This window comes from Ceratotherium simum, chromosome 4, assembly GCF_057802395.1.
Source record: "Ceratotherium simum simum isolate JZ-2026a chromosome 4, ASM5780239v1, whole genome shotgun sequence".
NCBI lineage: Eukaryota > Metazoa > Chordata > Mammalia > Perissodactyla > Rhinocerotidae > Ceratotherium > Ceratotherium simum.
The window spans coordinates 58,622,052-58,642,038 of NC_141903.1; the positions used below are offsets into that span (position 1 = coordinate 58,622,052).

The following is a 19,987-nucleotide window of genomic DNA, read 5'->3' on the forward strand; positions in this document are numbered from 1 at the left end:
ACATACAACTATCTACTGGGGCTTTGGGGGAAAAAATAAATAAAATTAAAAAAAAAAAAAGAGCATAATAAATTCAAATGAAGCTTCCTTGGGCCGTCTTATCCCAGAACTGTTGTATTTTATTATTTGAAAGTGAGGCTCCCTGTTTGCCTAAAGAAAAAAGTTTAAGTGTATAATTTATTTTGATTTTAAAAATTAATCTCCACGTTGCTTTTCCCGATTAAGTGAAACCCTATAATACTACAGCCATGGATAATTCAGCAATCCATTCAGTAAATGTATATTAAATGCCTGATATGTTACAGACCATGTGTAAGGTACTGGGGATATTGTGGTGAAACATTAAAGGCAGGGGCCTAACCTTATGCCCATTTGTCTTATATATGAGATATAAGGCCATCCATGATTTATCCCATTCTTCAACTCTGACCTCAGTCAGTCTTTTTGCCACATTGTTGCAGGGGCCAGGACAGAGACCATGAGGCAGCCAGACAGAGGCAGCCAGGCAGACGATAGAGCATTCAGAGGAGCAGGAGGAGGGAGAGTGGGCATTCTGCAGTCTATGTTAAAGGAAAGCAAAACCACCCTTGCAATACAGTTGATAGACGTGAATATTAAAATAAACTTTGAGCAATTGCAAACATAGTGACAGAATTGTCTGCTTTGAGACAAAGACATGTCACTCCAGCTCTACAGGACTGTACAAAAAGAGTGTTGGGTCAGACTGACTGAAGAAGCAGCAGAATATGATTCATAGGGGGAAACCATCTAAAGTGGTTCCAGCCAAAGACAGTTTTCTGAATCACATTGACTAAATTCACCAATACCTAAGAAGGAGCAATTGGACATTCATATCAGAACCCACTGTACACAATGTGTAGTTTGCTATATGTAATTATACTCAAGTAAATTATAGAGTAATCTGTATATGGTCTCATTTCATGGTACAAATTAAATCATTTTAATGAGCCCCTTTTTTTGCCATTAAAAGTCATATATTAAAGACCCACCAAAATGAAACCTCCATGGGCAGGGACTACAATTTATCATGCTCATTGCTATATCCCCAGTACCTGGCACGGTGCCTGTGTGTAGACCTTTGCCATGTTTTCTGGCTGCCCAGTCCTTTTGAATACTCTTCCTGTGTATAGGAAAGGTCTCACCTCACAAATCCCACCTCCCAAAGTAGAAGCCAGAAAACAAACTTCCCAGCCTCCCTTGCAGCTAAGACAGAGGCGTGTGACCCAGGCTCCACCAACCAGCTGCACCCACTAGGGACTTATGTTCAGAAGCGAGCAACACAAGGAAGCAGGCTTCACTCGAAATCCAATTTTTCTAGCAAAGGTGACAACTGAAGCATCAGATTTTCTCCTCTAGCAAGCTTTCCCTGAACATTCCCCACCTTTCTTCAGGAGGACTGGGTTAGATACCACTCCTCTAGGTCTACTTTTTCATTGTACTTTCCAATTGTATTATAATTATTAGCATCTTTTATTAGGTTTTAATCTGCTGAATAATTAAGGCAATACTAGCTGCTCTCACAAACAAACCAAAAATAGACAGTGAATCAAACACAAAAGAAGTTGCTCTTTCCTAATCACATAAAGTCAAAACAGGGTACCTGGGATCAGCAGACAGCCCTGCTGCAGGAGATAATTCAGAGATCCAGGCATCTTCCATCTGTGGCTTCACCATCTGTACCACATGGCTTCCAAGGGTGCCATGCCCATTTAAACCAGGCCAGAAGGCAAAGGGCCTGGAGAATCACACACTGGGGGTTTTATGAGCCAGGCCCTGAAGTGATGCTTATTGCTTCTGTTCACATTCTATTGCTCAAAACTCAGCTGCATGGCTACACCTAACTAGCAAATACAGTCTAGCTTCCTGTAGCTTCTTCCAGGTAAGAGTACGCTGACAGTAGAAAATTACGATAAAAGTGCCATAGCTTAACTTTCTATCTTCTCACTTGCTTCCTTCTTCCTCAACTGGGAAAAAGGATTACAGTAAGTAAGCGAATCATACCGTAACGGTGTGTAAATCACAGGTAGGTGTGGCTCTGATCTGGATTCCCTTTCCTTGGTTCTCTGCTGCTTTTTTTGCTAAGCATTTCTGTTTAGGGGACACGTATTCATTGGATAGTTATTTCTGAATGCTTTGCCTAAAACTGCTTTTATCTCCAGCCTCCCCATGTGTCAGTTTGAAAGGGAAAGTGCTTAGCATGCAGCCTGGGCGCCACATGTGTTCTGACACGCTGGCTCATGGAAGTGTTAGGAGGTTCCAAATCATTGCCTCCTGGCCACCCACAGGCTAATGAGGAAACCTCTTTTTATTTTCCCTGACTCTCCTGGACCTAGGTGCCTTATCAGCAGCCAGGGAGAGCTGGGAATACGACTCGGGTGCCAGGGATCTCCAGAGCCCGGACTTGCAGAGTCAGTCAGCCCTACAGAAGCTTCTCGAGTATGGCGGAAGCTCTTTGCATCAGCAGGCTGCTGCTCTCCACAAACTGCTCACACAGTCGCCGCATTTTGGCAACTCTGTAGGAGGAAGCTATCTAGAGCTGGCCAACACGGTGAGTACTTTCTGGTTCACAGAACACATCTTTAGGCCTGTGTGTATTCCAGTACAAATATTTTAATTTTGAGCTCCAGGGGACATATCAGATATGATCTTTTTTATTGAGCTAAACATTGTACCATTTCCAGCATTGCCAATAGTGTTAAGTGCTCCAAACACTTATGAGTGGTGACTTCACTCATCATTGAGAGCCGAGTGGGCTCCTAAAAGGTGTTGTAAGTCTGTAACTTGTACGGATTTAATTACTAGAATATCTACAACAGCTTTTCCACAACTAGAGTACTTCTATGGTACCAGACATTACAAATTAATACGATGTAATCCTTTCTGTTCCCTAATTTGGACTACTCATTTGAAAAACAAAAAGAACAATATTTCATTGAAAGTTTGATTATTGTTTCTGCTTGTACCTTTAAAATATTTTCTATTGAAAACTATGGAACAACTTAGAATTTCATTATGCTTAATTTAACCTTCCCTTTTACCTCAGGTTGAATCATTACTATGGTAACCTAAACTATTGTCTTCCCTTTTAAGTTGCAGCTGGGGAACAAGAGTTGGGTGGCTGATGGGCTGGGCCATTTTGAGTGACATGCAGACAGTTTATAAATTGAGATTGCTATCCATCCTCTGTGGGAAGGGTCCATAAGCCTACCTTGCTATTTGAAACTGAAGTTTGAATAGTGGAATAATCATCTCAACAACTTCATCATGTATATTTACAGTCTGCTGTGATGTACTAGTAGTTTTCAGACTTTTTGTGTTTAAAGTACATTTTCCAGTTCTGACATTTTTGGTGACATGTTTGAAGGAACCAACAATTCTAAATATTCCAGCAATAATTAAAATACAATTACCAGACAAATCCCAATTAAAGGACATTCTACAAAATATCTGACCAGTACTCCCCGAAACTGTCAAGGATATCAAAAGCAAAGAAGCTCTGAGAAAGAGAAACTGTCACAGTGAAGAGGAGCCTAAGAAGATATGACAACTCCATGTAATGTAGTACCCTGGATGGGACATTAGGTAAAAACTAAGGAAACCTGAATAAATTATGGACTTTAGTTAATAATAATGTATCAGTATTGGTTCATTAATTGTGACAACTATACCATAATAATGTAAGATGTTAATAATAGGGGAAATTGGGTGTGAGGTATATGAGAACAATCTTTTCAACTTTTCTGTAAATTTAGAACTATTATAAGATTAAAAATTTATTAAAAACACACATATATACACAATCACTACAAGGGAATGATTGTGTCTCACATAATCTGTAAAAACACCCATAGTGATTGTACTGTTTGTCACTTGGTCACTGTTTGAGGACATTCTTGGTCAGTTTGTATATGTCATCTTCTCTGGCATGGGCCTGGACTTAGGCTATGCTGGTCCAAGTAATTTGCAGCAAGTTGGACTTTCCTCTGTACTATGTCAGCTCAGCCTTTTTCAAAACATTGCCATAGCAGTACGGGTCATAGCAAAAATCAGTGTTACACGTTGATTGAAATTTAGCGGCACCTGCTCTGAAGGGTTCAGAGTTCGTGGCCCACCAGTTTTCTTCAGCAAACCTACTGTTTCCCACCTCTGTGTGGTTCCTTGGTTCTTTGCCTCTCCAGTAACCTCTTGGATTTCGCTCTGTTCTCCCATCTCTCCTGGTCAGAGGCCAGCTCAGCCCCTGGGCTTCCCATAGCCAGATTCTTTGTATATCATTGGTGAAGCTTTAGAACTGATGGAACTCTGCCTGAGATGGTCTCTGCAGAGGCCAGTTTGAGAAACAGTCCCTTCAGTGTTCAGCACCTAGCTCACGCAGGAGTGTTCACTTTAGTAAAATTCATGAACTACAGTTTGCACACTTTTTTATATGGGTATTATATTCTATAAAAGCCTATGGTAAACACATAATCAATGGGGGTGACTGTTCATTGGAATACACTGAATAAGTGAAAGAAAAAAAGCTACAACTCCACAAGTGAAAAATAGAGAAAGTTGTACACACTCACTTAAGGTGACCCCATGGTGAGAACCAGACCATAAATGCAAATGTAGACACTGAAGTCTACACCAGTGATTACTTTATTTATTTGTCATTGAATTGAAAAAACAAAATTTTAAAATACGATTTAAACTCACAGACCTTTGATGATGTCCTTGGACCCTGTGGTAGAGACTGCATTTTGAGCCCCAATTTTTCACCCTCTCTCATAGCTTCACCATTTGGCATGTGACTTTGGAGTCCTTCTGTCAAACATGTGAGAAATAATAAATGGTTGTTGTTTTAACCACTGTGTTTAGGGGAGTTTGTTTCATAGCAATAGTTGACTCAGGGTTTGCTCACAGGGATCCATGGGGCCTGGTTTGAGAAATACTCCTTCTAGGTGGCCAAAGAAAGCAAATAGCCTCTCTAAACTGCACATTTGGGCAATCCCTTCACTTATATACTCACATTAAAAGTAATTTATGTTTCTTCTAAAACAAATCCTGAACTAATAAAATTAAATTCTGCTTTTTTTTTTTAATAGCTACAAAGGCATTTTATCAGTGTCCAGTAAGGAATCAGAAAGTACACGGTAATTCACACAGGGAAAGTTGAACATAAAAAATTATTAACTAGTAGGAGGGGATTTTCCTCCTAAGGGGTAAAGAAAACTCTAATGAACACAGGAATAGCACATGTAAAGAACAGCTACTCCCTCTAAAGCTGAGGCAGAGTACCAAGGAAGGAACAAATCTGGAAGAGGGCCCTCCCTTCACCCAGGGCTGAGATTCAGACCCCATTGAAAAGGGGTGGCTGTGGCCCACTGGGTGGCAGAGACGTTCCTGAGATGCAGCAGGCCAGGGCTGGCAGCAGGAAACCAGCCCACTGGAGAGTCGGCCCAGCTTGCTGGGATGCCGTCCGTTGGGGCATCTGGAAGACTTGAACGTCACTAAGAAGGTGCCCACAGAGGTACCACAGGAATTCACTGGGAAGCTGCCTGCTGGAAGGTAGCAAAACCCACTGAGAAGTCCCCCAAATGATGCCACTAAAACTTACTAGGGGTGAGCGCCACTGGATGTCCTGTGCTCCCGGCCTCCACCCACCACAAGAGCAAGCAGAGAAGAGCACAACAGAACCGGGATGAGAATTCCCTTCTTCCTCCAGTGTCTCTCCAGGGCCCCCTGTTGACAAAGGAGAAATGTGTACAGGGTCTAGCTTCAGGATCACAAAGCAGGGCAAGGAAAGGTCGATTTGGAGATGAGAGGCAATAAATTGATAACTGGCACAGTCATTTTTAGCATTGAGAAGCTTCTGGGAGCTTCCTACACAAGGTTTTACCTTTCTAAGCATCCCTCCCTTTTCTCCTACCACCAAATGCCTATCTTCTTCTACTGAAGGCAGTGGATATTATGACTTTGAGGAGGTTTTAACACACTGATTGAAATGCAAAGGGAACATGATGTTGTACATAGAAGCTTGCAGCAATTAGAGTTTTATCTGAGAAGCAGAATGGCTACACGTGGTACAGAATAAGGGATTTATTATAAGGGCTAGACCTTGCACAAATGTGGGAGCTGGTGGAGCAATCTCTGCGGGCTGTTGATTCTGCATCTAGTGTTGAGCCTGAAGTTACTATAGTTGTGTCAGATCAGCAGATAAGAAGGAAAGCTGGATGTAGAGGAGAGCAAGGACAAGCTGGAATGCATGAGGGCACACTGAGACCCATGAGGACAAACTGGAACCCACTTCAGTCTCTGACTATGTCCCACCTCTATGCTGTGGGTGACCTGCAGGAGAAGCTGGCACCTGTTATCGTGGAACCTCACCCACACCTGGCCCAGGACTCAGAGAAGCTGAAGGAGGGGACCTGGTAGGAGTTGGAGTTGCTATAAGCCTGATACACCAAGTAGGTAAACAGCAGATTAGCAAGATCTTTCAGAGCATAAAATGTATGACTTATTCACTTCTACGTTCTGGACTTCACACAGAACGTCTCTCATGGTCATACAGAACCATACAGGAAAGAGAACTCTGGGACACAGTTCCAGCTTAGCTAAGTTGACTTAGTCCCAAGCCACTACAAAGCAGTGGCAAAACTGCCACTACAATCTGAGCCTTATTCATAAAGCTATCAGCAAAGCAATATGAGACGCTTGAGGAGTTTAGTAAAGAGGAGAGGCAATGGGAAAGATGTACCGCCTGTTCTCTAATGAATTTTCTCTCCGAAGATTTGCATTTCAGGGAAGAGTGGAAGTATAAATTGCAGTGTTACAGATCCTGAGGTACTGACATATTTAAGTATTATAAAACATAAAATGTAACTGAGGGCCGGCCCCGTGGCTTAGTGGTTAAGTGCGCGCGCTCTGCTGCTGGCGGCCCGGGTTTGGATCCTGGGAGTGCACGGACGCACTGCTTGTCGGGCCATGCTGAGGCCGCGTCCCACATACAGCAACTAGAAGGATCTGCAGCTATGACATACAACTATCTACTGGGGCTTTGGGGGAAAAAATAAATAAATAAACATTTAAAAAAAAAAAAAAGTGTAACTGAAGTTTTATTTTCTAGAGACAACACTGATAAATTCCCGAACAATATCAATTTCTCAATAGATTCTTTTAGCCGTGCTACTTGCTTTTTTAGTATTATTGTCTTTATTAATTTTATTAATAAAAATATTAATTGATGTAATTATACTATAAAAGAAGTTATGCTATAGAAGTAATTATACTATAATTAAAAGTAATTATACTATAAGAGAAGTTATGCACAAGATATAAAGTATTTGAACCAATACTAAAAATTGATGAAAAGTTGAAGTCATCTTGTGTTTCCCATCTTCCCTCATTTAAAAGATCTTCATCAATTTCTTTTATGTATCCCTGAATTGCTTTTAATGTAGGGAACGTTCTGTTTCTTCTTTTGTAATTTTAAGGTGCTATAGTGATTACAGTACTTGCCAAATTTGGGATTACCATATTGAAACCTTTGGTCAAGAGATGTGTCCCGGCTTTGTGGTTAGAGCAAACCTGATTGTTCTGGGAGCACCCTCTTCTGGGCATTGTTCAGAACCAAAGAACAAGAATTTTGAAGCATAGGGCATGCTTATCACCCTTTAGATTTTCAGAGAATTGGGACAGTACAAATAAAATATTGGATTTTTGAGAGTGGCTATGGAAGGTTCTAGACTATAGGTTTGATTTAAAAATTTTGAGAATCTTGAATTGTTATTTCCAAATGACAAATTTCAAAGTAAGTAAATAAATAAATTTGGCTGTGTAGAGAGACAAATACGTTTGGCTTTGTGTTGTTTGTTATCTGAAATGCCAGCGATCTCTGGGGAAGTGCGCTGTTTCATTAGTTTTCCCTAATGTTTCAAATGATTGTAAGCACCACTGGCTAATTTCTACGCAGAGGGAGGTAGTAGTGTTTGCCTTCTGCAGCCTGCTGCTCAGGGCCAGCTTCCTTTAGAATCCTTTGGACAATTTGGCTTCAGCTTTGCCCACTGTAAGATTTAATTTTGTGCTGCAAGTCTTTTTGCGAAAGTGATTTACATTTTTAAAAGAGGGAAAAAAGACAGTTATGAGTTGTGCAAATAAAATTAAGTGAATTTAAAAACAGACATAGCAAGTTTTGCTACTCTGTTTATTCAATATTTCAAGCAGTTTTTTTTCTTTAGCTGCTTATAACATCTGGGTGTTGGAAGTTGAATGAAAACAGTGTTTATTATCATGTAAATCTTCCATCTGATCATAATTATTAGTATAATTCATTATTAACTGAACTTTATTTGATGTAGCATTCAAAAAATAGTTATTCTAGGGAACTTCAAATCCATACATTTCAGCCAATACACAACAATACAGAACAATTCTTAAAATGTGTGTGAATAAATAAGGAATTTGTAGAGAGATAGATGAGAGTCTTCCTTTTGGTTTAACCACTGATCAACTTCTCATGTTTCATGTTGGCTTCTGATTTGTTTCCCCTTTTCTTCATTCCAACTATGGGATACTGAGGGTTTTTTTACTCTTTTCAACTGCCACCATCCTTGTAGCTCCCTCTTGTCTAGATCTGCTACCTTGATGTTTCATAATCAAGAAGTGTGAAAACTCTTAAAAAGTTATCACAATTTTGGAAATAAAAGATTACTGGTTGCCCTTTCAAAGTCATATTAGAGCCCCCTATAATATGTCTGATGCTACGAGAGATGTAGCTTTGTTTGGGTTACCGTTTACGAATGAAGGGCAGCAGAATATGCCACCCAAAATATGACCGTAGAAGTTCAGGACATACGCCCTATAATGTGCCACTGTGGTATTTTGAGCTGTAAGCACTTGAAAAACAGCAAATGCAGGGAGAGTCTTTCTCTGAACACCCTTTATCTTCCTGAAGACATCCTCCAAAAGGAACTCAGTTGTCATGCATCCTCTCCCAGGATTTTCATCAACCGAGGAAGATGGACTCCTATCACAGGAGAGGGACTAGAAGTCAACACCACACCCTGACAAACTGTCACAAACTATCATATCTCCCATCCCTTCTTCTAAGGGCCCATTCATCTTTCCTAAAAATCATTTACTCCCCTCTTAGAGACCTACATCCCCCTTCCCTTTCCCTGTTAAGGTGGTATTTAATCCTGAAATCTAAGCCACCTGAGGTGGTACTAATTTTTCCGCGGGCATCTCCCATGTATACATGAGGTATACATATTAACAAACTTCTCTTTGTTTTTCTCTTGTTAATCTGTCTTTTATTACAGAGGGCTCAGCTAAGAATTCAGAAGCGTAGAGGGAAAATTATTTTTCTTCCCCTAAACTATTAATTAGGGTCCACACTCTATAAATGTGGATATTAATTTGCAGAAGATTGATGAATTATCAATGATTTTTATTTGGTAAAGATGCAAATTATTTTTTTCCAGCAGAAAAGATAACCTCAAATGTTACATTTTATTTGACTATAATGTTACATTTATTTGACATCTAACTGACTATGTAGTTACTAATTTCTTCTATGTTTCTTTGAATCAGCTTTATTATCCTGCTGGATTCCTCAAAGAATTAAAGAAATCTTAGAAAAATATTCACTCTATATTTCTATGAAAGTCATGTTTTTCCTTTTTTGAAAATCATACTTTGACACTCTATTCTCTTTTTTTGTTTGTTTACTGCTGGTGAAAATAGAAAACTAGATAGGAGTTAACAAATGAAGCACTTGCTAGTTTCCATGTAAATTACCCCCAGTCATTACCTTTAGATTGGGCTGGACCCAGTCATTCTCTTGCTGACTCTTTCCCTTTCTTATTTCTCTTATGGGACTTTAAATCCTTTCATTCTTCATATTCCATCCCCACCTCCACCTCTACCACCATTACCTCCCTTCTTGAGAAAAATCTCCCCAGATAACCCTACTCCCATGTCTTAGGTCCTAAAGCTGGTACTTCCTGTAAGGGCATAGAAAGAAATGAGAGTCCTGTAAATTCATTATCTCCAGAGAAATTCATTACATCTCCAGCGAAACTTGGAACCAGTAGCATCAAGCTCTGCCAGGTTTTACGAACAAGTCACCTTAGTTTAATCCTTGGTCAGCATAAAGGAGAATATGGACGGATATATAAAACTATCATTTTAGCTCACACTTTTATTAAGTACCTGATATGGAAGCATACAGAAATTGCCAAAAAAAAAAGTCATGAGAGGAAGTGTTATTTCTCTGGATATTTATTTGCCATTTGGGAGATTTCCATAATTGTACAGAGATGATTTATTATGGTGTATTCTAATTCTTCATAAAGATTGACTTATTATAAAATCTTCACAAGTACTTTTTAATCTCTAAAATACTCTGCATTAGGGCCGGCCCCGTGGCTTGGTGGTTAAGTGAGCGAGCTCTGATGCTGGTGGCCCGGGTTCGGATCCCGGGCGCGCACCGAGGCACCACTTCTCTGTCTGTCCTGAGGCCGAGTCCCACATACAGCAACTAGAAGGATGTGCAGCTATGGCGTACAACTATCTACTGGGGCTTTGGGGGGAAAAAATAAATAAATAAAATCTTTAAAAAAAATAATAAAATAAAATAAAATACTCTGCATTCATAAATTTGAGATTAAGTTCTAATATCTTATTGAAATTACAATACTCTTTATGGGAAGAACTTTAAATTTGACAAAGGTCTTGTGAAAATGAAGATTTCTTAAAGGATTGTTGCTGTTACTATTACTGCTATTATTAGTTTAAAATATGAAAATACAGGATCTGTGGTTTAAGTTATTGTTTTTTTTTCTGGAGAGGTTCTCTGTTCTTGTTTAACTGAATCTGAGCTTACTCTTACTCTTTTTTCCTTCTGCTCTTAGCTTCTGTTTCCTCCCTATCTTTGTCACAAATGGAAAGACTGACCAACTTATATGGTGGCCAGAGGAATTCCCTTCTTTCTCCCCTATGGTCTATTCAGATTGTGAAGAGATAATATAACTCTCCTTACCAACAAATTATTATCAATAAGACATACAAAAGGCGGGCATACCACCCTTCAGAAGCTTTTAATCTTGAGAATGAACGGAGCACCTGCACAACCGTCCATACAACTAAAGAACAATGGCTCCCAGGCATTGCAATTTCATGGACCAGTAACATTTCAAAAGATTGAGATTTGCCAACTTTTTGTGTTGCCAAAAATTAAAAGCCAATCAACCTACTATCTAATAGCATCATCATTGCATAAAAGAAAGGACTTTTTGGCACCAAAGATGGGTAGGTATCTCTAAATAAGTAAAAAATGAAAAAAATAAATTTGGGCCGGCCCCATGGCTTAGCGGTTAAGTGTTCGTGCTCCGCTGCTGGCGGCCCGGGTTCGGATCCCAAGCACGCACTGATGTACCACTTCTCTGGCCATGCTGAGGCCGCGTCCCACATACAGCAACTGGAAGGATGTGCAACTATGACATACAACTATCTACTGGGGCTTTGGGGGAAAAATAAATAAATAAATAAAATTATAAAAAAAAAATTATAAAAAAAATAAATAAATTTAACTTCATGGAAGAATTCACAGTTGTTCTTGTTTTTCACATTTCTCCAGTAACTGCTGGGAACTTTGTCAGGCATGAGGTTCTATAGCAGAGTAACTAAGGATGTGGACTTGAGTGGTATGCACTGTCCTCTTATGTCTGACTTTGGACTAGTCATTTAACCTCTCTTAGCCTCTGCATGCTCATAAAATAGGAATAATAATACCTTCCTCGTATGGTTGTCATGGGAATTAAACAAGATAATCATAGAAAGTGCTTAATACAATGCCTCATGCAAGTACGTGGTCAATAAATAGTAGCGGTTGTTATGGCTGTTTTCCTCATTTAATTAGCAGAAACAAATCTTACGACTTACAATTAGATAAGTTTGGGGTAGAATTTGGAAACAGAAACTTAAAAAATTCTGAAGAAAGTAGATCTTTCAAGCAGATTTCAAGATATTTACTGAGCACTTTTTTATGAGCTAGGAGCTGTCTCAAAGATGTTGTTGTCATTAAAAGTTATGCTGAATAATTTTTGAGGTAGAATTCATTTGGAAATACCAGATCATGAAAAAGGATAATAATTCCTACCTAGAGATAAAAGGGTCCTTAAAAAAACCTTTGTCTAACCCCTCCATTTTGGAAATGGGGATATGGAGGCCCAGATCAAAATATCTGCTTAATGTCACCTGGGGAGAAGTAGGAGAACGGAGACTAGAAGGCAGGTTTCCTGACACCCCACCACTGTCACCAACGCACCCCTGCCCTGTACTAGGGGGATGTGCCTCATTGTTGACAAGAGAAGGAACAGCTGCTGGTGGGAAATGAGGGACCCCTGTGTCCTCTCCTTAGGGTCTTTGCTGTTGGACTCTGGGTCACTCTTTTTCTCTGCTGGATGATACTGGCTTGTTCTTATGTCCTCTAATCTCCTTTGTGGAGCTAATGTTCAGCCAGAACACCCCAGCACAGACAACCATTTGTTAAAATATTGGCATACTTCTGTACCAGGCCCCTACTCTCCTGGCTACCTGGGCCCTCTCCCAGGAACCCCCAGCCTCCTCATGATTCAGCCTCTAAGGGGTGAATGCTAGCCCTGCAGGGGCCCCCAGCACTGCTGCCAGCTGGCATCTTGTGAGCATCTATTCTTGATGCCAGTAGCTGAGCCACACCAGTTGTTAAATATTTTTAATATCTCTTCTGCCCTTTTGGCTGTTGGACTGAAACAACAAATCCATTTTTAGGGCCTGATAAGAGTGTAGGCACCAACAGATAGTGAGGTGGTGGGAAGCTATCCGATCTCGCTCTCTTAATACTTAACATTATTTTTAAGTGATTCTGTTGGATAGTTCAACAGAGGTTCGTGTTTTATTCTGCTTTCTACTGTCTTTAGGGTAAAGATCTCTGATTTACCAGGATAAAGGAATTTTGCAAATTCTAAAGGACACACTAGAGGGCAGTGGCCCCATATCCAGACACCTGACAATTTCACTTCCTTTGCATTTCTCTGCTCCTCCCTTGTGTAGGGGAGGGGGGAGGAATCTCCTCCACATCATACAGATGCCAATCATGTCTGAAGTGTTTTGTGAAAACAGATCAGCTGCTTGGCAGCACCTTGTCTATCATTCCTTGTAGTTTCTTTCCCGTCCTTCTTCCAGTAACTTATCTCAGTGGGGCTTTACTAGTAGAGTTAGTTATTATTAACATCTTAATGACTTTTTTCTTTTCTATAGACAAGCAAAGGAGACTAGGAAACATACATTCCTAATTTGGGGTAGTAAGGTTTTCTATCTTTGCCTCTTTGTATTTGCAAATAAAGTCAGGAATTAGGAATGAGGAAGAAGAAAGGTACAGTGACATATTCTTGCATTTTGCATGTGCAGAGGCAAAAACCATTTACAAGAGTCTACAGAGCTGTCCCCTTCCCCATGATCACTAAAGACAATCATGCTTTCAGCTCACTCAGTTTACCTCTGTTGCCCTCCTCTAAGCAGGAGAGAGTCCTGCTCACTGGGGGAGAAGCAAAGCTAATCTGTGTACTAAAGAGATGGGCTGGGCGTGAGTGGACTGAGACCGTGAAGCCACTGGGCTGTGTGTTTGCAGAGTTCTAGGGTATTGAAGAGAGAAATTCCAGTGCAGCTGAATAGTGTAATGGAGTTCACGAGGAAAGCAAAGAGCCAGTGAGAAGTGTGTCAGTGGATTATTTATAAGTCTACCTTTGATGGAATCTGAGGAACCTAAATAAAGGATTTGATTTATTTTTAATTACTTCGGGTTGTTGGACTGTTTCTTTGAAAGGGATAACCCTCTGAAACTGGATTATGTGAGTCCCTAGATTTATAAAAGTTATATGTAGAATGAACTAGCAAGGGTTTGTTTTGGAATTTGTGAGATCGATAGCAGTTGTGTGTATGTGTACGTATATATATGTGTGTATACATACACACACATATATGTATATATATATATTTAGGTGTTTGTTCATTATGTTTACTCTTAGACAGAGGTGGGAGATAAAATACTCTTCTTTGGAGTCACTCAACCAGAGTCCTGGGTGGGAGACAGGACACCTGGACCCTCATAACAGCCTGTGCTTGGCAACAGGGACGGGGACTCCCTCTGCATTTCTCTTGGTGTTGCTAATATTTATTGAGCCTTTACTGTACACTACGTATTGTGTTAAGTGCTTTGCATGGTTATCTTGCTTAAACCTCACAACAACCTTACGCCATACATATGGTTATGATCCCCATTTACAGATGAGGAACTTGAGGCTCAGAAAGCTTGCCTGGGATGAAGCAGTTAGGATGCAGCAGGCTGAGATTTGAACCCAGGTTTGTCTAACTCTGCAGCTTGAGCTTGTAACCATCATTTATGTGTCCCCAGAGGAAGAAGCAATGTTGCAGGCAGTGCCATTGCGAAACCATCTGTTCTCCTGACCACAGCTACAGGGTGCAGTGCTGTCTCACATACCCTGAACTGCCTATGGGTTCCTGATCTTACTCCTTCATAGTACAGAAATGATGGCCTGGCTATTCTGGGGATAGCCTGGGCCATCACACACACACACACACACACACACGCACGCACACACACAAACTCACTGGTTGGGTTTTCATTTCTCTGATTTTATGTAAGACATTTTCACTGGAGAGTAATTAAAACTCCTGGTGGATTTATACTGGGGCCTCCTGACATGGTTGTGTCCTTATTTATGCCAGGATGACAGGGAAGATTAGCATTAAATGCTGAGAGAAATGCACCTGCCACTCTGATGCAGTTAGAGAGATCTATCAAAGATGCATTTGGAACCCAGAGACCTCAATCTAATTGCCAGGAACGCTGCTGGCTTTCTTCAGCTAGACTTAAAGGTGGAGAGAAAAAGAGTTAGTAGTGTGAGAGGTGGACCCCACCTTAACTTGTCAGTAGACTCTTCAGGGGCAGAGGAGTAATCTCTTGCCCTTCCCCTAGAGACAGAAGCAGACAGAAGGACTAATGTGTTCCTACTATTACTACCAATAATAATTGGTCTCATTGTTAAGCATTTATTAAGTGTTGGATATTGATGGAGGGCCTGGCCTATGTCATCTCATCCAATCCTTAGATGGCCGGCCCCTCTTTCACTTATTGTGCCATTTGTTTCTCGGTGGGTGGGGGAAAAAGGCTTATTGTAGGATTGGCATTCACATAAGCTCAAGAAGTAAACATTGCCAGTGACAAAGGCAGAAAAGGATTAGCAGATCTATGAATTATGCTGTCAATTATACTTCTATTGAGAAGAATAATCATATGTTAGTTGTTAGATTTTATTCATGTTTAGAGATGTCAGTATGTTTCATACTAAAATAGAATAATAACTAGTAGTGGTCAACTGTCCAGATGTCAACTGCTCCTTTGTCCTTCAATTTCAGCGTCTGTGCTATCTCTATTTTTGTCCCCACTGCAACCAGAATTGGAACTCAGAGAGAATCTGTGATCACAAATGAATTGGTGAGCAATGTGGATTTTAGTAAGGGATGAGGACATGGAGATTTATATCACATGTAAATCAGCCCCCACACCCACACACCTCTTTTTAAACAGGAGCTTAAGAGTCCATGTTAGACACTTCTGTCCTCCAGAGACTCTCCCCTGTCTCAGATCTGAGGCTTTTTTCTCTAGTTCTGCACTCGTCTCCCCAGCAGGGCCATTGCTCACTCCTCTCTATTTCCTGTTCCTTCTTAGGAGGGATGCAAATTCCTCTCCTAACAGTATATGTTGTAGTTTAGAAACCACCTTTTGTTGCTAAACATGTTCTTAGCATCTTATGCTTCCACCCTTTATGGTTTATCAGAGTATTCCTTTCAAAGAAACTCTCTTTATGAGAAATTCTAGAGGAATAAAATTTTTGTTTCGTTATAGAAATAGGCCTTATTAAGACAGAATTCTGAAACAAGGAGCCATTTACAGAATCTTGACTCTAAATAATGTGTTATAATTCACTCCAATTCAGACATCTTATTTTTAACAGTACTTGAAGGAATTCATTAGCATGAGAATTTATAAAGATGACAAAAAGAATGTTGAGAATGACTGAATCCACACTCTGTGATGAGAACCATAGAAAATTCATTATAAACTTAATATAGCACCAAAACTATACATAAATAATATATAGTGATTTCTTTTATGTATCCTAACTTCCTCTTTACTATGAAACCAGATATAACCTTTAACCAGACAGTCCTGGCTCTGTCTGGGTTCTTCTGTATGCCCCATATTACTCTTGTCCCTACTTTGGATTCATAGTTAGATGTGAGAAATTCAAACCATATCATATTCAAACACATTTTCTCCACTTGTGCCCACTAATGGCTTTAATCTAGACAAAACATCTAATTTACAACCAAAGGTGTAAATGAAACCCTGATTCATGTGTTTGCTCATTGCCTCCCCCCAACACACACACATACCCAGGGTCATCTCAGGTTACCTTTTTACAGTGCAGTCCCAATTCCCGGCTTTCACCACAGCTTTGCAGAGTTCAGGTACATTAAGATCATGTCTCTGTTAGACTTTGTTGGCTAAAAATATTTCCAATGAATCCAAAAAGGTAGCTGTAGTATCAGAGGGGTAAAACTATGTCAGGGTTGGCTATGGATGGATAGGATAAAATTCCTGTGAAATCTAACTGTGCAGTGGCTCCTTTTATAAGCAAAATACAGGTTTACACTCTTGAAAGTCTGCCTTCAAATGAATTAAACCTTGATTGGAATAGCATCATGCATTGTAATACTTCCCATTAAGTAAATGGCTTTTAGTTGTTCGATAAAATATTCAAGATTATCACTAAGATTTAAGTTTCTCTGAGCCCACAGCACTTGTGATTCTGGGCGATTGCCTAAGATAGCAACAAAAAGACTTTGCAGGGAAGTCCAGGGAATCACATGAACATAAGAATGGGCTAATGCTCAGGAAGGGAAGAATGTTTATTTCAAACTTGGATTTAGGTCACTAGAAATATACTGAGAGAAACTTAGGCAACCAGGACAACCAGGATTTAATATACTTCTCCAGACAGGTTTTGTTTTGAGGTTGAAAATTCAATTTGAGCATTCTTAGTGTGTGAATTATTGAAAGTTGATCCATCTCTTCAAGTGCTGCCCCTATAATATATTACAGAGGGGAGTTGTTGGTAAGGATTTGTGATGAGAAGGAACCTCTTTTTCCTACCCCCGCCTCCCGACTTATTTATCTTAATGTGAGGTATAAAAATGGTGCCAAAATCCTCAACTTTTATTTTCCTTTTCTAATGAGCTAAGGAGATAGGCTGAAATTAAGGAAATAAATATTTGTAAAATGGCAGCTCAGAGTGACAGCTGCAGACTTGAATGGATAGCCAGCTGCCCTTAGATTCTCAGAAATAGAGATAGTATTATTTGTGCTATTTATTTTCTTCCTTATATTTTCTGTATCTTCCAAACTACCTAAAGTCAGCATTTATGGTTTTTATAATGGAGAAGGAAAAAAACCTTTAAGAAATCTTAGCTGTAACAGTATATATTACATATAGGCATAGGGATACGAGAAGGATACTTACCAGAGTGAAAACAGTGTTTATCTTGGAGTAATTGGGGTGACTGGTAATTTTTAGTTTCTTCTCTTTTGCATATTTGCATTTCTTAATTTTTCTGCAATGCATATTACCTGCATAATAAATGAGCATTTTTCTATAATGAGCATTATCTACATAATAAAAAATTACCTTTATATTTCTTAAAAAGTCATACCAATACCAAAAAGTAAATATTTGTACTGTAAATTTGTTCTTGTTCCACATCAACATTTTAGGCTTAGCAAGTAGATAATTCCCTCCTGTGTTTGGAATTGAGTTCAGTGAGGTTCAGAGACTGCCTCCGAAAAGGCCCGAAGGTCCGGTAGAAACCAGCAGAGATTCCTGTTGCTGTCTCCCTTCCATTTGTTTCTTCCCCTGCAACACTTTAGAGGCCACACCAGGCCTGAGTCTGGAATAATAGCAACAGTAATAGTAACAGTAGTTATATATTTATGTTGTTCCTGGTACTTTCAAACCTTTCCTGATCACCCTTATCCGAGCCTCTGAATAACTAAGAGTACATAGCAGGCCAGGCTTCAGTATTCCTTCCCCAAACTGCAGCCCCACTGAGGTTTTTAACAGTTTTTTTTTTTTTAATTTCCCCCCAGAGACCCAGTAGATAGCTGTATGTCACAGCTGCACATCCTTCCAGTTGCTGTATGTGGGACACGGCCCCAGCATGGCCAGAGAAACGGTGCGTCGGTGCGCGCCCAGGATCCGAACCCGGGCTGCCAGCAGTGGAGCGCGTGCACTTAACCGCTAAGCCATGGGGCCGGCCCCCCACTGAGGTTTTTAAAACAGAGCGGATCGCAGTCTTCTGCTAAAGACTCATCCAAGGATTCCCAATGCGTTAAGAATATAATTTAAATTCTTTACAAGAGGCCCTGCCTGATATGGCTAAGACCACCTCTGTGACCTCATCGTTCCCACTTCCCTGTAGGAATAAGCTCTGGCCACACTGCCCCCACAAACAGCTCAGGACCTTCACTTGCTTCCATCATTCATTTGGTTCCCTTGTTCTAGAATACTGTTCTTCATCCTGCCACCACCTTCTGCTCAGGGATGACTCCATTTTATCCATCTCAGCTTAAACGTCTCCTTCTCAAAGAAGCCTTTCCTGACCAAGCTGCTTAAATAGGTGTGTTCTCACCTCTCACCCAACTCTCTTCTGAAGTAGTTATCCATGGCTGCATAACAAATCACCCCACCAGCCCCGTGGCTTAGCGGTTAAGTGCGCGCGCTCTGCTGCTGGCTGCCCGGGTTCAGATCCCGGGCACACACCAATGCACCGCTTCTCTGGCCATGCTGAGGCCGCGTCCCACATACAGCAACTAAGAAGGATGTGCAACTATGACATACAACTATCTACTAGGGCTTTGGGGAAAAAAAGGAGGAGGATTGGCAATAGATGTTAGCTCAGAGCTGGTCTTCCTCAGCAAAAAGAGGAGGATTAGCATGGATGTTAGCTCAGGGCTGATCTTCCTCACACACACACACACACACAAAAAAAAATTAAAAGAACAAACAAATCACCCTAAACCTTAGTGGCTTTAAACAATGAACATTTATAGTCTCACACAGTTTCTGTGGATCAGTCAGCCAAGAGTGCTGGGCTGGGTGGTTCTGGCTCAGGGTCTCTCATGAGGTTGCAGTCAAGACCTCAGCCAGGGCTGCAGTCATCTGAAGGCTTGACTGGGGCTGGAGCATCTGCTTTCAAAGTAGCTTACTCACATGCCTGGGAAGGTAGTGCTGGATGTTCTCTATTTCCAGTTAGTTGTTTATTGTTTTTCTCCCCTCACTCATTCACTCTCTGTCCTCGATACCTAGCCCAGTGCCTAACACATGGTTGATGCTCAAAAAATATTTATTGAGTGAATAGGAAACCCCTATCTTCTAACTCAGCTAATAGTTTAAAACAGGAGGTATAAATAGGGATAAAATGAACATTGCTGGTTAATGTTGAATTCATCCAAGAAACTTTAATGGAATAATTAGAAAGGTGTAGGAGGAGTTGATTTCCTCTTTATTTACTGAAACATTTTCATTTATTTCAGTTGCCAATCTTCCTCTTTTTTTTCACTTGAGGAAGATTCCCCTTGAGCTAACATCTGTGCCAATCTTCCTATATTTTGTATGTGGGCCACCGCCACAGCATGGCTGACAAGTGGTGTATGTCCGTGCCTGGGATTTGAATCTGCAAACCCAGGCCGCCAAAGTGGAATGCACTGAACTTAACCACTACACCACAGGGCCCGTCCCTCTTGATTCTTTTTTAAGTGAAACTGTTCACAACAGATTTGTCTTTTGTATCTTTTTCTGTGGGATCATTT

General features: G+C 40.4%; 1 protein-coding gene across 2 annotated transcripts in view; it reads left to right on the forward strand.

Moving 5' to 3' along the window:
* The window catches only part of MCC (MCC regulator of Wnt signaling pathway), a 405,732-nt gene that overhangs the window by 101,637 nt on the left and 284,108 nt on the right, over positions 1 to 19,987 (forward strand). For both annotated transcript variants that reach the window (XM_087429918.1, XM_004420305.3), the window contains exon 3: positions 2,355 to 2,569. In XM_087429918.1, the coding sequence (XP_087286044.1) occupies positions 2,355 to 2,569 (215 nt within the window). The remainder of the gene's footprint in view (positions 1 to 2,354; positions 2,570 to 19,987) is intronic.